General features: G+C 40.7%; 1 protein-coding gene across 8 annotated transcripts in view; it reads left to right on the forward strand.

Annotated features, from left to right (window-relative positions):
- ATP8A2 (ATPase phospholipid transporting 8A2) overlaps window positions 1-18,714 on the forward strand; it is a 660,345-nt gene that overhangs the window by 405,074 nt on the left and 236,557 nt on the right. For all 8 annotated transcript variants that reach the window (XM_035302377.3, XM_078375201.1, XM_078375203.1 and 5 more), the window contains one exon: window positions 620-730. In XM_035302377.3, coding sequence (XP_035158268.1) covers window positions 620-730 — 111 coding nt within the window. The remainder of the gene's footprint in view (window positions 1-619; window positions 731-18,714) is intronic.

Genomic DNA, 18,714 nt, shown 5'->3' on the forward strand with positions numbered 1-18,714 from the left:
ATAAAAAGAAACAAGATTATGTCCTTTGCAGAGACATGGATGGAGCTGGAAGCCATTATCCTTGGCAAACTAACACAGGAACAGAAAATCAAACCCCACATGTCCTCCCTTATGAGTAGTAGCCGAACAATGAGAGCACATGGACACAGGGAGGGGAACAACACACACTGGGGCCAGTTGGGGAGGTGGGGGGAGGGAGACTGTCAGAATAAATAGCTAAAGTATCTGGACCCTAAAACTTAGGTGACGGGTTGATAGCTGCAGCAAACCACCATGGCACACGTTTACTTACATAACAAACCTGCACATCCTGCACGTGTATCCTGGAACTTAAAATAAATTACAAAAAAGCATTTGTTTAAATAGGATTTTGTGAGAATGATAATTAGAAGTTCAGCAGTATGTTTGTAGAGCAATAATTATGTCGAGTTAAGAGAGGATTTTAATTGTTCTCACTGGGCCTGAAAGCTCTGTCTTCAGAGAATGTCTTTCTGAGATTCCTGCAGAATCTGGTTTCCTCTACCTACATTATCTGACTTCTGATCTTAAGGACATTCTGTTTGGGACTTTTATTCCTCAATGACGTGCTCTTCTGAACTTTGTAATTTTCCTTTTTCAGTTTTCCTATTTAGAGAAGCTTCTCTTGGTTCATGGAGCCTGGAGCTACAACCGGGTGACCAAATGCATCTTGTACTGCTTCTATAAGAACGTGGTCCTGTATATTATCGAGGTAAGAAGGGGCATTTTTTTTTCCTTGAAGAGAAAGATATTTTCAGAGGATATCTTGAGGTATTTAGAGTCATTTCAAGGAGGAATTTTGTTCATGTAAAATTAAAGATGCTGCTGTGACTTTCTATAACCTGGGTCACATGTAAGCTCCCCTGAAGCTGGGTTCGCCATCCTGGTCTAGATCGTCATGCTGGATGACTGGAGCAGGCATCTGCAGCCTTTCTTCCCTACCCACCATGCCTTCCTCCCTAGTTCTCCTCCTGTGTTCCTCTTTGCCCTGCCTCTTCCTCTGTATCCTTGGCTGAGGTAGAATCTTGCAGACACTGACATTCCTTCCAGAGAGGTCAGATCCTTGTGGCAGAGACCCACACCTCACCAGGTGAACCACTGAGGTGTTGCTAGGCAACCCAGTCGCGCATTTCTTTCCTGGAATGAATGGGGCGAGTTGGCCCGATTTCTGCCTTACTTCTCATGAACTCTGCAAGTTTTCTGAGCATCCATTCACTGCTTCTGGGATACTTGGACACTGGTACTTACATGGGAAGGGTGTGGGAATGAGGGAACAGTGGAGAGTAAGCCAGTAAGGTCATTGACAATATTCCAGTGAGTTCATATTCTGTTGTCAGACAATTTTCCGAGATGCTAATTCAGTTACCAGTTAAGCAAATGTGCTCGCTAGAGCGGTGGGCCCAGGAAGAAGTAGAAAAGTCACTTTATATTTGCTATTAGTGGGATTACAGCCCTGCTATAAAGGGGTGGCTTTTGAGACCATCGTGACTAATCAATTTCCAAATATGTCTGTCTGTGGAGGAAGGCAATGTTAACTGTTTATGGTGTTTTAATGTCTCATTCTATGGGTTATTTTATGTCTGATTTCTTGACTGTTAGTAAAAATAATAACCAAGGCAGAAATCAACTTTTTCTGGTGTAAACTCTGACAATACTCAGTTCAAATAACTATTAATTACAACTGCCTTGCTAAGGTAGCTGTAACTAACTACGTCTTTACCAGGTTGTCTAATCTTTCTTATTCAGTCATTGAGGTCAAACATATAAGTTCATGTCACACATCTGGTATCTCAACTACTATAGAGTGATTTCCCCAAGTAGTGCAGCTTGTTCATGGCTCAAGACAGCCCGGCCAAAAGAGTAAATGAAGCAGAAACATAACGTGCGCTGCTTCATTCATCTCTTCAGCTGCCCAGAGCCCAACTGGAAGCAGCAATGCATTTTTCTAAGTTGCACAGGGGCCAGCCTATTCACCAAGACGTGTGTACTTGCAGAGAGGATGCCTCTTCTAGTTCACACAAAAGCCCCTTGTGGGCTGGTGAGTAGCCCTGATTCTTAACGAATATTCCAAGTAATCAAAAGAGATCTGCTTCAAGTCCTGAAACTGACCCGTTCTTCCTCATTTGACGTTTTGGTGAGAGGCGTTCCATCTGCCTAAGTGTTATTTCCCCAGGAAGAACATATGTAGCAGAGGCTTAAGAGATTTGGTGACATAATTGACATTTTATTCAGTATAGTGAGGTTAAAATCAATAATTTTGAAAATTATTCATAATTTGTCTGCTGGGTCTTGCATTGTATATAGTCAACTCAGTTCACTCTGGGTAGGAACTTGTAGAGGTTGCTGTAAAAGCTTTTGTGGTTTCTCTCTTCTGTTTTGACAATTCCCTTTTGGGATTTAAAGATGTTTGTCCCCCTCCTGCTCCCACATTTTTTGTATCTGTGGTAGGAGTCAGTCCGCAGTGTCACTCAGAGTCATGGATGATGGTGTGAAGGGTTATTGGAATCCCCATTCCTTCATGCTATCCCAGGATTCCCAGCATTTTGTGCTCCTGTAGCTGTTGGCTTTCACAGTTTCTTAATAACCTGGTTTGTTTCACAATCAACAAATTACAGATAGTCTAGACTTCTTATCAAGACGTGCTGTATGGAGCTCCCAGAGCTTCCACTTTTCCGATTGTCCCCTTCTTAGTCATTTACACCTACTAGTCGTTACACTGCTGGTGTTATTTATTTATTTATGTATGTTTTTATTTTACTTCGAGTGGGCTGAGTCTGAGAAGAGTGCGGTTTTAGTCTGTCTAAACAATTCTATTTGGAAGGAGGCCCTGAAAGTGCCACATGCGTGCCTCACATTAATATTTCAATCATAGCTGAGCAGCAGTTGTTAAGTGGGCTTTTGTAAACAGCCTTTTAAACATTCCTTATAATGTTAAAGAAAATGTGGAAGTCTCCACCACTCCATGCCCAATTTTCTATTTAGTATTTCTTGGGGATATTAATTTGAAAACCAAGAAAGCAAAATCCTTGACCGAGCCCATATGGTTACAGCACTGACTCAGGCAGAGCCTGCCATTGCAAAATTACTTCCTTGGCATCAACGTGCACTTCAAATACAATTTTAAAAATAGGAAAGTACTATTTACATGCCATTTTAGTGTGTTGTGAACTATAAGATCCAAGATTATTGTAAGTTGATTTGCCTATTTGCAAAGAATACATTTTTGTTGTAAAAGTAACCCTTATAATTAATTACTTAAGTGAGAATAAATTAAACACATTACTTATCTTAAATGGTTTTCTTGTAACTCAAGGAGAGATTCTTTACAATAGCCAATATGTCCTCATCTCAAATGCCCTCTAAGATATATAATTACTAATCATTTTAAAATGTAGTCTAAAGGCAATTTGGCAAATAAAAGAAAAGTGTGATGTGCACACACCTTTTATGGCTTTAGCTATTATGAGGATCTTATATGACTTGAGTTGCCAATAAAGATTGTAGGGAAGAGCTGTGAGCCTGTGTTGTAATGCAATCTACTCACTTGGTATACTAACCTATGAAAGTGGATTTTTCTGTATAAGGAACACATGGATGTACTCATGTTGCTGTACGGAACACAAACTGAAAGTTCCCTCCCCTCTCACCTCCAAACCTCCTTCCATATTATCTGTCCTGACCTTTTTCTCTGTAGGTATGGAGATATTTTTGCATACAAACAAAGCAAGGATTTTAGATAAATGTCATGCTGTGCAGTGCCTTCTGCAATTCATTTCACCTGACAGTGTATTCTGGAAACCATTCCCAGTTACTATGTATAGACCAAGGGCATGCCATTTCACAGGGGGATTTCCTGCAATCTATTCAGCCATTCCCTGCACTGATAAACCTTCTACTTATTTCCAGTTTCAACCCCCAAAAGCCTTGTGGAAAACAGCTTTCTCACTAGCCCATAAATATTCCAACCAAATGATATTGATCTCATTAGGCCGTTTTTACCGCAATACCTTGAATATAACACATGCTTATGTATTTTTATTTATACAAGTTATTTGTTGCTGGCAAATCTTATTTAATGCTTGTTGAGTGTGCCACATAAAATTCAAGACAAAGTATTGGTTCAAGTGATTTAAAAAATAGGAACAAAATGATGCAATACATGGTTTCATGTTGGCTCTAGTAATAGATAAAACTGAAAATACTGCAACCTTTGCCTCCATCTTCCCTGCAACTGCCTTAGTTTACTACTGTTTCCCTGGTTGATTATAAAAACCGCAGTTTCAGTTCCTTGACCATCTCTATTGTAGCTAGGATACTATCTCCGAAACATATATCTGATCAATTTCAGTGTCTGACACAGCGTCTGGAATGGAGGTGGTTGAAAATGCTGGCAATGAAAGAGTGATGATGCTGCTGCTCTCTGCAGCCACTTCGCAGGCTCCCTGTGCCTTCTGATGAAATGCCCATTCTCAGTCCCGTCGCCTGCCCCTCTGTGGTCTGGGTTCCAACTGTCACCAGCCTCTTCTGCCACTGTATTCTCTTTACTGTTTGTAATCGGTGTTACTGAAGTATGATTAATGTATAGCAAGATACACACTTTTTAAGTGTTCTGCTCTGTGAATTAAAACTGAATTTTTATCATTAGAAACACACTGAGGATTTTGTCTGTCTCCCATTGATGGTGATAAGAATGTCCCAGTGAGCTCTGGGGACAGATGGCAGTGAAGGTTGCACAGCACTGGGCACTGGAACTGCCGTGCAAGTGTGAACATGGGAACAAGCACTCATATATGGCTACGGTGGCAGACTTTGTTATCTACATTTTACAACCATTTTAAGATACTAAAAAAAGAGACAGAGAGAGGGAAATGTCACAAACACTTGGCTGTTTTCATTGCCTTGAGAGAGACAAAAATGTATAAGGACAGATTGTATGCTTTGGGGAGCTTATTGAAGGTTTGAAAACAAATTTCACATGTAGTTTTGTTTTGCATTAAACTAATTAAATGCAATGTTTCATAGTCGTGGCCAGATGGACCATATTTCTTAGAAGATAAAATCCTGTCGTGGTCTAGAATGCTCAGAGCTTCAGAGCCTTGCAGGGCAGCCAGCTGGGGTGCGATTGAGGTGGGGGGACAGGCGGTGTATATTCCCTGTGTATGTGCAATGGAAGTGAGAATGGGATGAAATTAGCAAAAGTAAGGAGATAGAGCTGGGTAAGGATATGTGAGTGACCAGGGAAGGGCATCTGAATGGCTCAGTTGGAGTTGTGTTGCCATTAGACGCCGGGATTCCTTTTTTTCCTTCTCTTTTTGTAATAGGCAAATTACACAGTAAATGTGATTTAGGAAAATTTGTCCATCAATATGTAGGGGAGATGGCAAGTAGAGAACTTACATGTAATTTTGTAGTTCTTAAGCCTGGGGCATTAATCATGCCATTATGTAACTATCTCTCCGTGTAATTTATAAGCAGAAAGCAAAGACTGATTTTTTAAAACCCTTTGATTTTGACAATGGGGGAATTTGCCTTAAATGTAAAGATTAGGAATGAAGAGGTTAGGAAAGCATTCCCATAAAATTTTTGAAGTCCTGATTGACCTCGGTGTGATATCTCGTAAAGAGAGGGGTTGAGTAAATTCTTTAAAGCCCCTACTGTATTTAATAAACTAGGAGTTAGGTATTCAGAGTTTTCTGAATACAGTTTCAGAGCACAGCAGCTGCAGCATTTTAAGCATATATTAGGTGGCATATGCATTTGTTTGTGGACTTTCTGAACCCCTGGGAAAAGGTTATTTGGAATAGATAAAATTTTTAGTGGCCATAAAATTCAAATAGAAAAATAATAGGGACATTACTTGAACTTAACCTGTATTTCAAAAAATTATCATAGGGGTCTCTTGTAAACTTTGGTATAACATAAGGAAGATATGCCAGATTATTTTTGAAATCAAGATGAGAATGAAATCATAATGGCAATTAGTTCTTGGTTCCTAATACAAAGAATAACAATAACGTATGTATATTGATGTGAAAAAATGGGTATTGTATGCAGCTACTTATTTTTGGCAACACATATAAGAAATGTTAGTGTTTTCTTGGGGGTAATTAAATTGATACAGGATAAAGGCCAGGAAATGAGATGCATATTTAGCATAAAGTTCTGGAAATATTATCACTGAAATAGAAATAGATTCAAAGACCACAGCAATTTGGGGACCAAATAAAACTGAACCACAGAATTTAGTTGACAGCTATTTAAAATTTGTCAACATCTGACAAGCCTAAACCAAGCAAACAAACCTTTATTATACTACAGCAGAGGTTCCCAACCTTTCTGGCAGTAGACACTGGTTTCAGGGAAGACGATTTTTCCACAGACCAGAGCAGGGATGGTTTTGGGATGATTCAAGCACAATACATTTATCATTAGATCCTCCTAAGAGTGCTCAAACTAAATCCCTTGCATGCACGATTTACAGTAGGGTTCATGGTCCTATGAGAATCAAATGCCTCCACCGATCTGACAGGGGGCGGAGCTCAGGCGGTAATGCCCGCTAGCCCTCTGCTCACCTCCTACTGTGTTACCAGGTCCCCAACAGGCCACGGACCGTCACTGGTCCTGTTCGTGGCCCAGGGGTTGGGGACCCCTGTACTACAGGATATGAGAAAAGCCTTTCCTGCCATTTTATTTTCTGTGTCTTCAGATTTAAAAAGTGAAATGAATTATGGTTCATGTATAAATTGCCATTCTAATTCAAAATGTTCCCAGTAGATGAATAATTTTTTAAAAATTGTTTTGCATATATTTCCTTTTTCTCTCTTACAATTTTATTTTTTTCCTGTTGAAACTTTGAGAGATTTTGTTTTATCATTTTTTTATTATTGTTTGAAAATCATCATTTTTCAAACTTCTTTTTGAGATGGAGTCTTGCTCTCTTGCCCAGTCTGGAGTACAGTAGCACAATGTCAACTCACTGCAACCTCCACCTCCCAAGTTCAAGCAATTCTCCTACTTCAGCCTCCCAAGTAGCTGGGATTACAGGAGTGCACCACCACACTCAGCTAATATTTTTGTATTTTTAGTAGAGACAGAGAGACAGTGTCGCCCACTCTGGTCTCGAACTCCTGACCTCAAGTGATCCACCTGCCTTGGCCTCCTGAAGTGCTGGGATTACAGCCATGACCACGTCACCTGACCTTCAGACATTATTGTTAGAAAATAATCATATCTAAATTGTCTCTTCTTTTTATTATTATGTGATTAGCTTCTTGTTTGAGGAGACTTAATTAAATGTTAATACACAGAGATGCAATGTACTTGGTCAACCCTATTACAAACTGGTATCTATGTCCTGATAGTAACTCATGCTTCATTATAAATGATGAAAGAAGTCACTGGCTTTGGGGTAGATTTCATTTTAAATTTTAGAATCAACAGAGAGTAGATGTTTTAAACCATGATCAAAATTTCATCTAGTGACTTTTCACCTCTTGGATATAGTGTATGACTTAACTATACCTCAAAACAATGTTTCATTTGGGGGACACAGAAATTTCATTACACAGTAAAAGATAAAATCCTAATAGCTAAGCTTTTCTCTTCTGGCCTGTGCATCTGCCTTGGCAGAAGTAGCTTTATGTTTCCTGTTACAGACTTTATTTGAGGGAACAGATTTGCAGCTATGAGCGTGATGTTAACATGTTAATAGGCAAAAGGCAAATTGAAAAGTGTTGTTGGCATATGGACCTTTCTGTAAAGGCTGTGGCTTTCTCAAGTGTGGAACCATTCATTTTCTATGAAAAGCTTTCATAAGTGTTAACTACCTTCTCTAAGACAGGCAGAATGCTGAAACTGAGGTACTGGGACATGCTCCCCAGGGTTCCCCATTTGATAAGTTTGGGGAAGAGGTGAGTGCAGTCATCCCTTGGTATCCTCAGGGTACTGGTTCCAGGACATACCCTCTCAGCCTTCAGATGCCAAAATTTGTGAGTGCTCAAGTCCCTTATATAAAATATTGTAGTATTTGCACACAGTCTATGTACATTCTCTTGTATACTTCAAATAATCTATAAATTATGTAATACCTAATATATTTCACATGCTGTATAAATAGTTGTTACACTGTATCATATTTTTTTTCTTTTTCTTTTTCTTTTTTTTTTTGAGATGGAGTTTCTCTCTTGTTGCCCAGACTGGGGTGAGTGCAATGGCATGATCTCGGCTCACTGCAACCTCTGCCTCCCAGGTTCAAGCAATTCACCTGCCTCAGTCTCCCAAGTAACTTGGGATTACAGGCACGTGCCACCACATCTGGCTAATATTTTGTATTTTTAGGAGAGATGGGGTTTCACTATGTTGGCCAGGATGGTCTCGAACTCCGGACCTCAGGTGATCCACCTGCCTCAGCCTCCCAGAATGCTGGGATTACAGGCATGAGTCACCACACCCGGCCGTTTTTAAATATGTATTATTTTTTATTGTTGTATTGATATTTTTCCTGTTTTTCTTTCCTGTATGTTTTTGATCTGTGGTTGGTTGAATCTGTGGAGACAGAGGGCCTGACTATACAACATAAGCACTCTGACGGCTGCGTGTGTAGAGACCTCTGCATACATAGGCCTAGTGCCAACCCCATCTCAAAAGCATCTGGGTTTACAGAATCTGTGATTACCTGGGTGGTCCCTATCTTGTGCTGATAATTGTTGAGCAATAATTGCAATTGTAATATGTTGGTGAGAAAACTACTTAGAGAGATTTCCCATTGGACAATTGAAAAATGAGAATTAACTAGAAATGTAAACATTCTGAATTCTGCTTTCCTTGCCTCATGCATCCTCATTCTCCAAGTCAAGATCCCTTGGGTCATGGGGACAAGAGGAACAAGACAGTCCCTCCTCTTGGAATCAAATAGGAAATGCAGATAAGAATTCCCACAATTATAATATGGCATGGTGGGGCTGGCTTAGAGGAAGACAGCTTGCAATGAGAACTCTTAGAAGTGGTGTTTTACAGGAGTGGCAGAGTAGGGTCTCAGAATCCCAGAATGAAATGAGTTAAGATCTGAGTAGTAGCTGATCAAGTGAAGGGGCGGGAGGAGAGGATCAGGGAATGTGCCAAAGAGAGCCCAGCACCTGCCTTTCCCATCCATGTTTTCTGTGTGTTCCAGCTCTGTGATAAATGTCAGCAATGAGCCCAGCCTCAGTGCCTAACAGAAAAGAAATGCTGTATGCTGCGGTTTTACATTTCGATCGGAAGATGGCTGGAGAACTAGTTAAACACATGCCTAGGAATGTTCTCTGAAAAGCCAGCTGCTTGCTGCTGGTTGAAAGAGCTGGGAGTTTATTAGCAAAAGGTGGAGAGAGGGTGAGAGGACAGGGAGGAGGTAGGTATTAAACCAGAGAAATACTAGCAGTCTGGAGGGATTCCCTACAAGATACACAATCACTTTGAACTTTATAAAAATAGACTCTTACTGCCCTTTCCATGTGACAATCTATGCTTTTTTATGATGTTTTTGCAGCTGCCTTACCTAAAAGGATTGTTATAGAGATCCAGCACTAAAAAAATGTTTTTAGGCTTGGTGGTTTAAAAATTGAGTCTTTGGAACTCTATGAAATGTTTAAATCTCCTTGAAATAAAAAATAAAGTGCAAGCCCAGAAACAGAGCCCATGCAAAGAACTTCCAGGGCTCACGTGAACTTTGAGAGGTCAGGCCTGTGCTGGAGCTGTGCTTCATAACCCGGGTGACACTCTCCCACCCCACCTGTTTCTGTGGCAGAAGTGATGGGGATCCAGCCCACTTCACCTCATGAATTCCAACTTGCTTCCATTCCTTAAAGGCCTCTTGCATTCAGAGACAGCACCCAAGTAATTTCGTACTGATTGCTTGCAATGGGTGAATGTTACCTTTATTTTTCCAAATTGGTTATGACTTCCCTAAGGGCAAATAGTCCATTGCCTCCATTTCAGTAAAGGCACACATGTAAGAATCTATTGGCGCAGTGGCTCACGTGTGTAATCCCAGCACTTTGGGAGGCTGAGGTGGATGGATCAAAGGTCAAGAGATCAAGACCAGCCTGGCCAACGTGGTGAAACCCTGTCTCTACTAAAAATACAAAAATTAGCTGGGTGTGGTGATGTGCACCTGTAGTCCCAGCTCCTCAAGAGACTGAGGCAGGAGAATCACTTAAACCTGAGAGGTGGAGGGTGAAGTGAGCCGAGATTGCACCACTGCACTCCAGCCTAGAGACAGAGCAAGACTCTGTCTCAAAAAAAAAAAACAACTATATATATATATATATATATATATATACACACACACACACACATATGAATGCACAAATAATATGCTACTTAATGCTACTTATGTAGTCTCATATGTAATATATATGTACATATATATATGAGAAGATTACATAAGTAGCATATTATTTGTATTTTCTTTTAGGAAATGCTTTTTCATCTAACTTAAATCTTTCCTGGTATAATTTTCATGCAGATAACTATACCCTCCAGGTACTAAAAGATACCTTTCTATTATATTGTGTTTAAACCTATCTTTTGAAAGAATAAAGAGTAATTGTGGCTGGGTGTGGTGGCTCACACCTATAATCCCAGCACTTTGGGAGGCTGAGGTGGGCAGATCACCTGAGGTCAGGAGTTCAAGACCAGCCTGGCCAATATGGTGAAACCCTGTGTGTATTAAAAGTACAAACAATTAGCCGGACATGGTGGCTCATGCCTGTAATCTCAGCTACTTGGGAGGCTGAGGCAGGAGAATTGCTTGAACCCATGAGGCAGAGGCTGCAATGAGCTGCACTCCAGCCTGGGTGACAGAGTAAGACTGTCCTCCCCCCCACCAAAAAAAATAATAACTTTTATTCAATCCTTTAAATACATTTCTACCTTAGTAGAACTTTTATTTTGGCTGAAACTCTCAGAGAGATTTTCATTCTTATGTAGTTGACTTTACCGATTAGGTTTTTCCCTGCTAGGTTTTCTTGCCTTAGTTTGTGTTGCTCTCATTTTCTCTTTCTGTTCTTTATTTTGCCAGTAGAGACCTAGTTGTCTCAAACTTTTGAAATCAGATGTCCTTTAAGTTTTAAAACTACGTCTGTGACAGCGTCTGAGCACAGAGCCACTGATCATGCCTCTCTATCCATGTTTCCCTCTCTGTACCGACCCAAATAAAACCATTCTAACTGGATTTCAGTAATAAGTGATTTAGGTAAAAAGCCCAGGATCAAGAATGGAGCCTTCATGTATCGGCTGTAGAAAAGTCAGTGGGCCAACAGAAAGAGTATCTTCTATAGCGAATGAGGGAGAAGATAAAGGAAGGAGGCCATGGGAATTTGTAATAAATCACTACCGTGATGGAAAATGATCCTCATGTTTGACGACCTTACATTTGCTTGTAGAGTATCAGGAGCAGGATACCTTCCCTTCTGCTCCTTCTCTCTAAGCTGGTCAGCCTTAGGAGTAAGATGTAGATTTTTGACCCTCAGTTTTAAAACACCCTTTTATATGCAAGTAAAATGTAACTATTTATGATAATGCACTTTGTCATTCTTTTTCTTGGACCTAGGAGTTTGTTGCCTTTTACCTTTAGTTAAAATAGCTTCTATTTATAAGTATTACATCGGGAAGCTCGTCTCTCTTCTAGTAAATGTCTGTACTTTTAAGTGGTAAATAATCTCCATTGTGTTCTAACCATGCATCTGAGCTGCGATATTGATTTTCCAGCAGATGTCCTAAGAGTTTAGAATGCCCTTCACTTCTCAGTTCCAGTGTCCTGCCAGATCAAGTGGACTATTTAAAGATGGATCAAGAGTAGGATTGATAATATGCTTTCTTGCCTGCTTTTTCAAGCAGAGAGAAAACAAAATGGATTCATCCTGTTAAATACTGCATGGACCTCCAGAGCATGACGGTGAAATATTGATCAAAATATTGGCCTCTTTTATCCAGGGATTATAGGATGAAGTTTATTTTATTCCTTTAATTAAACTGCATGTTGTTTTGATAATATTTTTGTCATTCCCTTGCCCATTTGAAAGTTGCTTTTTCTTTTTTTTTTTTTGAGACAGAGTTTCGCTCTTGTTACCCAGGCTGGAGTGCAATCTCGGCTCCCCGCAATCTCCGCCTCCTGGGTTCAGGCAATTCTCCTGCCTCAGCCTCCCGAGCAGCTGGGATTACAGGCACGCACCACCGTGCCCAGCTAATTTTTTGTAATTTTAGTAGAGACGGGGTTTCACCATGTTGACCAAGATGGTCTCTATCTGTTGACCTCATGATCCACCCGCCTCGGCCTCCCAAAGTGCTGGGATTACAGGCTTGAGCCACCGCGCCCGGCCTAAAGTTGCTTTTTCTTAACATAAACTGTTAACTAGAAGCTTTGATTTCCCTGTTAGTTCCACTTTAGAGGTTGCCTTTATTCTGTTGAAAGTGCTTATTAGTATGGCATTTCGTCTTATTTTTAAAAATAAGCTATAATTTACTTAGAGCAAAGTTAACCCTTTTTAATGCACAATTTTATAAATCTTTTTTTTTTTTTTTTCGAGATGGAGTTTTGCTCTTGTTGCCCAGGCTGGAGTGCAGTAGCACAATCTTGGTTCACTGCAACTTCTGCCTCCTGGGTTTAAGTGATTCTCCTGCCTCAGCCTCCCGAGTAGCTGGGATGACAGGGTTTCGCTATTTTGGCTAGGCTGGTCTCGAATTCTTGGCCTCAAGTGATCTGCCTGCCTTGGCTTCCCAAAGTGCTGGGATTATAGGCATGAGCCCCCATGCCCAGCCGTAGTTCTGTGAATCTTGGCAAACACATAAACCAGTGCTATCACCAGGAAGTGGGCTTGCTTCTTACTATACCTGGGTAAGAACAGTGTCATGGCTCCCAAAATTCGTCAGCCTTCTCTGTAGTTAGCCTCTATCCTCCTCAGGGGACTCAGTTCCTGGCAGCAACTGGTCTGTTTTCTGACCTATAGTGTTGCGTCTCTCAGAATGCCGGGTGAATGGAATTGTGTGGCACTCTGATTCCAGTTTCCTTAGTCGACATAATGCATCTAAGATTCATCCATGTCGTTGTATCAGTAACCCATCACTTTCATTGCTGGGCGGTGTTCCATTGTGTGGGTGTTTCACAATTGGTTTATTTATTCATCTGTTGAAGGACATTTGTGCCATTTCCTGATTTTGGTGATTATGAATAATGCCTCTGAAAACACTCATTTTAGGTTTTAGTGTAAAGGTAGTTTCTGTATTACTTGGTAAATACCTTAAAAATGGGGATTAATTTTATTTCCTTATTCAGCATTGCTGCATGGGCTCATTTCCCCCTCCCTCTTGCTTTGGTTACAGGAGGGAAAAGCCAAGCAAAAGCTTCCCCAGGAGCCTCTGGTTCTGTAACACCATTGGCGCGCCTCTCTGCCTCTGGGCCTCTCCAGCATAGGTGTCCCATGGTTGGGAGTTCTGGAAGCCCTGAATCTGGGAACCAGGGAACCAGGCACCAGGAAGTCACTGGACTCCAGGGGCTATATCATAGTTGAAGGAAGGACGTGAGTAAAATATGACCAGAATAGCATTGACGATAAGCAAAACGATGGTAGAAGAGGGAGGAGTCGGCCTGGTGATCAGTGCCTGCCAGCCCTTCCTGCGCAGCAGAAATGCCAGGACTCACAGACTTGGCTTTCTCGGAACCACTCCTCTGTTGGTGGTCCCACTGGTGCCTGCCACTAGTGGAGAGCATCATGGTTACAGGTGAGGCCCCGCAGCCAGGCCACCTGTGGGACAGAGCTTCCAGCTCAAGCCATGCAAACTTGGGAGCACCTCATGATCCCTCTCAGCCTCAGTATCCTTTTCTGTAAAGTGAGGGGAATAGAAGTACATATATCAAAAAGTTTATGAGGGTGAAGTAAAATCATACAAGACAACCTTTAACAAAGTGCTGACCACAGAATGAGCCCTCATCTTAGCTATTTGCAGGATTTTAAAGTATTTAATATCTGATAGATCATACAGCTATGGCATTGTTAAGAGTGCAGGTGCTTCTCATCTGTTGTCCCCCAACCATAAGGTTTTCCTATATGAGTTTACTTCATCCCCGCAAACCTTCTGATGTGTGTCCTTCTGTTTTCCTTACTTTATAGAAGAGGACACTGAGGACACTGAGGCCGAGAGGGGTTCGGGGGTGTGCCCATGTTTGCAGGGCTCGAGCTAGAAGCCCTGTCTTCCAGGTGGCCAGGCTGCAACCTTCCTAATCCAGAATTTCCCCACAACAGCATGGCAGTCACTGAGGCTCTCCTGGAAACCTTCTGGGGAAGGGACTAAGTCTTCCCTTGTTCTACCTTGAAGACAGCTCTACCTTAAACATGGCTCTTATGTTGCAACTGTATTTCATTACCATAGGGCAAAATCACCATGATTAGATCTGTTAGATTAACTCTTGACTGGGCTTGCTTCCTGTCTCTGCATGCTGAATAATTGGTGCACTAACAAACAATTGTATTTGAGGAATGTGGTCACCAGTTTATAGCTGAGAAATCATTCTCCGTACATCATCTGTGGCCTTATCTTCTCCCCTGACCGAGGTTGGTATTTATAGATTTCAATAGTTAGCCTAGAACCCCAGAGCCTCAGATGCTTTGCTTGAGTTGCATGAAGAGCAGGTAAATAAAACATGAAAACTGATGTACTTGTTTCTTTAAAACTCCTGCCCCAAAGTGTTGAGAAACTCAGATTCTAAACAGGAATACTGAACATTGGTTGAACTGAGAATGGACGTGTGTTCCATGTTATTTCAAAATTATAGATATATAGATCTTTTGAATGACAGTAATGTTAACTGTGTCAATGCTTGAAAATAATGGAATTATGCTTGAAATTATGTTGTTAAAATTCAGTATAAAATAATAGCACATGCAGTCACTACAATTTGTAAAATAAGGATCAGAAGACAAAACATAATAATATAATTAACTTTTGTTTAGAGTTTTGAAAATGATTTTATTACAAAGTTAGTTAAAAATAAATCTCTAGTGTTTAAACAAAACAAAAGCAAAAAAAAAAAAACCACCAGGCTCAGTGACTCACGCCTGTAATCCCAGCACTTTGGGAGGCCAAGGTGGGTAGATCATGAGGTCAAGAGATCAAGACCATCCTGGCCAACATAGTGAAACCCCATCTCCACTAAAATACAAAAATTAGCTGGGTGTGGTGGCGCACACCTGTAGTCCCAGCTACTCGAGAGGCTGAGGCAGGAGAATTGCTTGAACCTGGGAGGCGGAGGTTGCAGTGAGCCAAAATCGCTCCACTGCACTCCAGCCTGGTGCCTGGTGACAGAGTGAGACTCTGTCTCAAAAAAAAAAAAAACTGCTATTGATAAACAACCTCAGCAAAGTCTCAGGATATAAAATCATTGTACAAAAATCACTAGCATTTCTATACACCATCAACAGTCAAGTTGAGAGCCAAATCAGACAAACAATCTCATTCACAAATGCCACAAAAAGAATAAAATACCTAGGTAACTAGGGAGGTGAAAGGTCTCTACAGTGAGAACTACAAAACGCTGCTCAAAAAAATCAGAGATGACACCAACAAATGGAAAAACATTTCATGTTCATGGATAGGAATAATCAGTATTGTTAAAATGGCCATAGTGCCCAAAGCAATTTATAGATTCAATGCTATTCCTGTCAAACTACAAATGACATTCTTCACAGAACTAGAAAAAAATCTATTTTAAAATTCATATGAAACCAAAAAAAGAAAGAGCCCAAATAGCCAAGACAATCCAAGCAAGCATCAGTGGAAAGCTGGAAGCACCAGTGTTACCTGACTTCAAACTATTCTGCAGACAATCCAAGCAAGCATCAGTGGAAAGCTGGAAGCACCAGTGTTACCTGACTTCAAACTATTCTGCAGACAATCCAAGCAAGCATCAGTGGAAAGCTGGAAGCACAGTGTTACCTGACTTCAAACTATTCTGCAGGGCTACAGGAACCCAAACAGCATGGTACTGGTACAAAAGCAGGGACAAAGCTCAATGGAACAGAATAGAGATCCCAGAAAAAGGCCACATACCTGATCTTTGACAAAGCTGACAAAAGCAATGGGGAAAGGACTCCCATATTCAACAAATAGTGCTGGGATAACTGGTTAGTCATATGCAGAAGACTGAAACTGTACCATTTCTTACATATACAAAAATCAACTCAGGATGATTTAAAGATTTAAATTTTATACCCAAAGCTATAAAAACCCTGAAAGATAACCTAGGCAATACCATTCTGGACATAGGAACAGGCAAAGATTTCATGGTGAACATGCCAAGAGCAATTTCAACAAAAGCAAAAATTGACAAATGGGATCTAACTAAACTAACGACCTTCTGCACAGCAAAAGGACTTATCAACAGAGAAAACAGAGAACCTACACCACAGGAGAAAGTGTTTGCAAACTATATGCCTTCAAAGGTCTAATATTCAGGATATATAAGGAACTTAGACAAATTTACAGGAAAATAACTAACAACCCCATTAAAAAGTGGGTAGGCTGGGCACAGTGTCTCAGGCTTGTAATTCCAGCACTTTGGGAGGCAGGCAGATTGCTTGAGCCCACGAGTTTGACACCAGCTTGAAAAACATGGCAAAATCCTGTCTCTATAGAAAAAAAAATACAAAAATTAGCTGGGCATGGTGGTGCATTCCCATAGTCCCAGCTGCTTGGGAGACTGAGGTGAGAGGATCACTCAAACCTGGGAGGTTGAGGTGCAGTGAGCTGATTGCACTGATGTACTCCAGCCTGGACAACAAAATGAGACCTTGTCTCAAAAAAAAAAAAAAAAAAAAAGAAGAAGAAGTAGACAAAGAACATAAACAGACACTTTTCAAAAGAAGACATACACTGTGGCCAACAAGCATATAAAATGAAGCTCAACATCACAGATTATTAGAGAAATGAACATCAAAACGACAGTGACATACCATCCAACACCAGTCAGAATGGCTATTATTAAAAATTCAAAAAATAACAGGTGTTGGCAAGGTTGTGGAGAAGAAGGAATGCTTATACACTGTTGGGAGTGTAAATTAGTTCAACCATTGTGGAAAAACAATGTGATGATTTCTCAAAGACCTAAAAACAAACAAACAAAAAAACCCCACCATTTGGCCCACCAATCCCATTACTGGGTATATACCCAAAGGAATATAAATCACTCTGTTATAAAGACACATGCACGCATATGTTCATTGCAGCACTATTCACAATAGCAAAGACTTGAAGTCAACCCAGATGCCCATCAATGATGAACTGGATAAAGAAAATGTGGTACATATACACCATGAGATACTATGCAGTGGTAAAAAAGAGCAAGATCATGTCCTTTGCAAGAACGAGGATGGAGCTAGAGGCCATTATCCTTAGCAAATTAACACGGGAACAAAAAACCAAACACCACATATTCTTACTTAGTGGGAGCTAAATGTTGAGAACATACAGACACAAGAGGGGAAAAACACACACTGGGCTTATTGGAGAGTGGAGGATGGGAGGAGGGAGAGGATCAGGAAAAATAACCGATGGGTACTAGGTTTAATATCTGGGTGATGGCATAATCTATACCACAAACCACCATGACACAAGTTTACCTACATAACAAACCTGCGCATGTACCTCTGAACACACACACACACACACACACACACACACACACCCGTCCAGTTACTCATACTAAGCAGTCTACTCTGCCTGGAAGTTGCTGGAAGGACTCCATGTGAAAGTGGTTTCTCTCCTCCCAGAACATGATTTTGCTGGTTGCTTTCAAAGCCTATTCATCAGCGTCCCTCCCTTCAGGGCACTCTTAAAATTCTCCTGCTGTGGAGGTCTCTACCATGAGACAAGCAACAATGTATATTCCAGCTCATTAGTGTTAATATTTGCTGATCTGGAGATGCAAAATACATTTTCCTAGCCCCTGTCTTCTTCTTGTTGCTGAGTATATTTTAAATCTGTAAAGCTTAGATGCATTTTGTATATGCTCATGTTTTTTTGTGGGAGACTTGAAAGAGAAGCCTGCCCTGAAAGCGAACTTAGCCACCTCCTATTTGCAGAAATGAAGCAAATTCCATTTTTGTGTTAATTTTGATGTACCAGAACCTACATTGCTTAAATTAAAAACTTTTTAGAGCAGTGTCTAGGATTCTATTTGTGTCCATGAGTATAGCTAATAACTCCACTTTAAGAACCAGAAAAGAAAAGTAAAGTAACCATCTTTCTTGAGCTGTAAAAGCTGCTAATCAGAAACTTCGTGTAACCAATGTACCAATATCAGACTCTGGTTATGATCTATATACATTTAGTGTGCAATTCAGGTATAAAAGCTTCCATTTTTTTGGCAGCCCAGATGCGAACAACAAAGTAATCCTGCTTATTTCCTCTTGGCAGCAGGTTTTGTCAACCATGTGTAACTGACCTAACAGTGTTCAGCCACAGAAACAGAAAACACTTTCTACAGGTGGTTCGTTGTCTTGAATATGTCTCATCGAGCCTGTTTGTGTGCTTCTGGGTGGGCTGCTGTGCTCTTCAAGGCCTAGGTCAAGTGCCTTGGCCAGTTAGTAATTAATCAATAGAGAGTCACTAAATATGTATTATTTATTGACTGGCACTTTCCTGATTGATTTGAAACAAATTAATGAA

This window comes from Callithrix jacchus, chromosome 5 (assembly GCF_049354715.1).
Source record: "Callithrix jacchus isolate 240 chromosome 5, calJac240_pri, whole genome shotgun sequence".
Taxonomy (NCBI): Eukaryota; Metazoa; Chordata; class Mammalia; order Primates; family Cebidae; genus Callithrix; species Callithrix jacchus.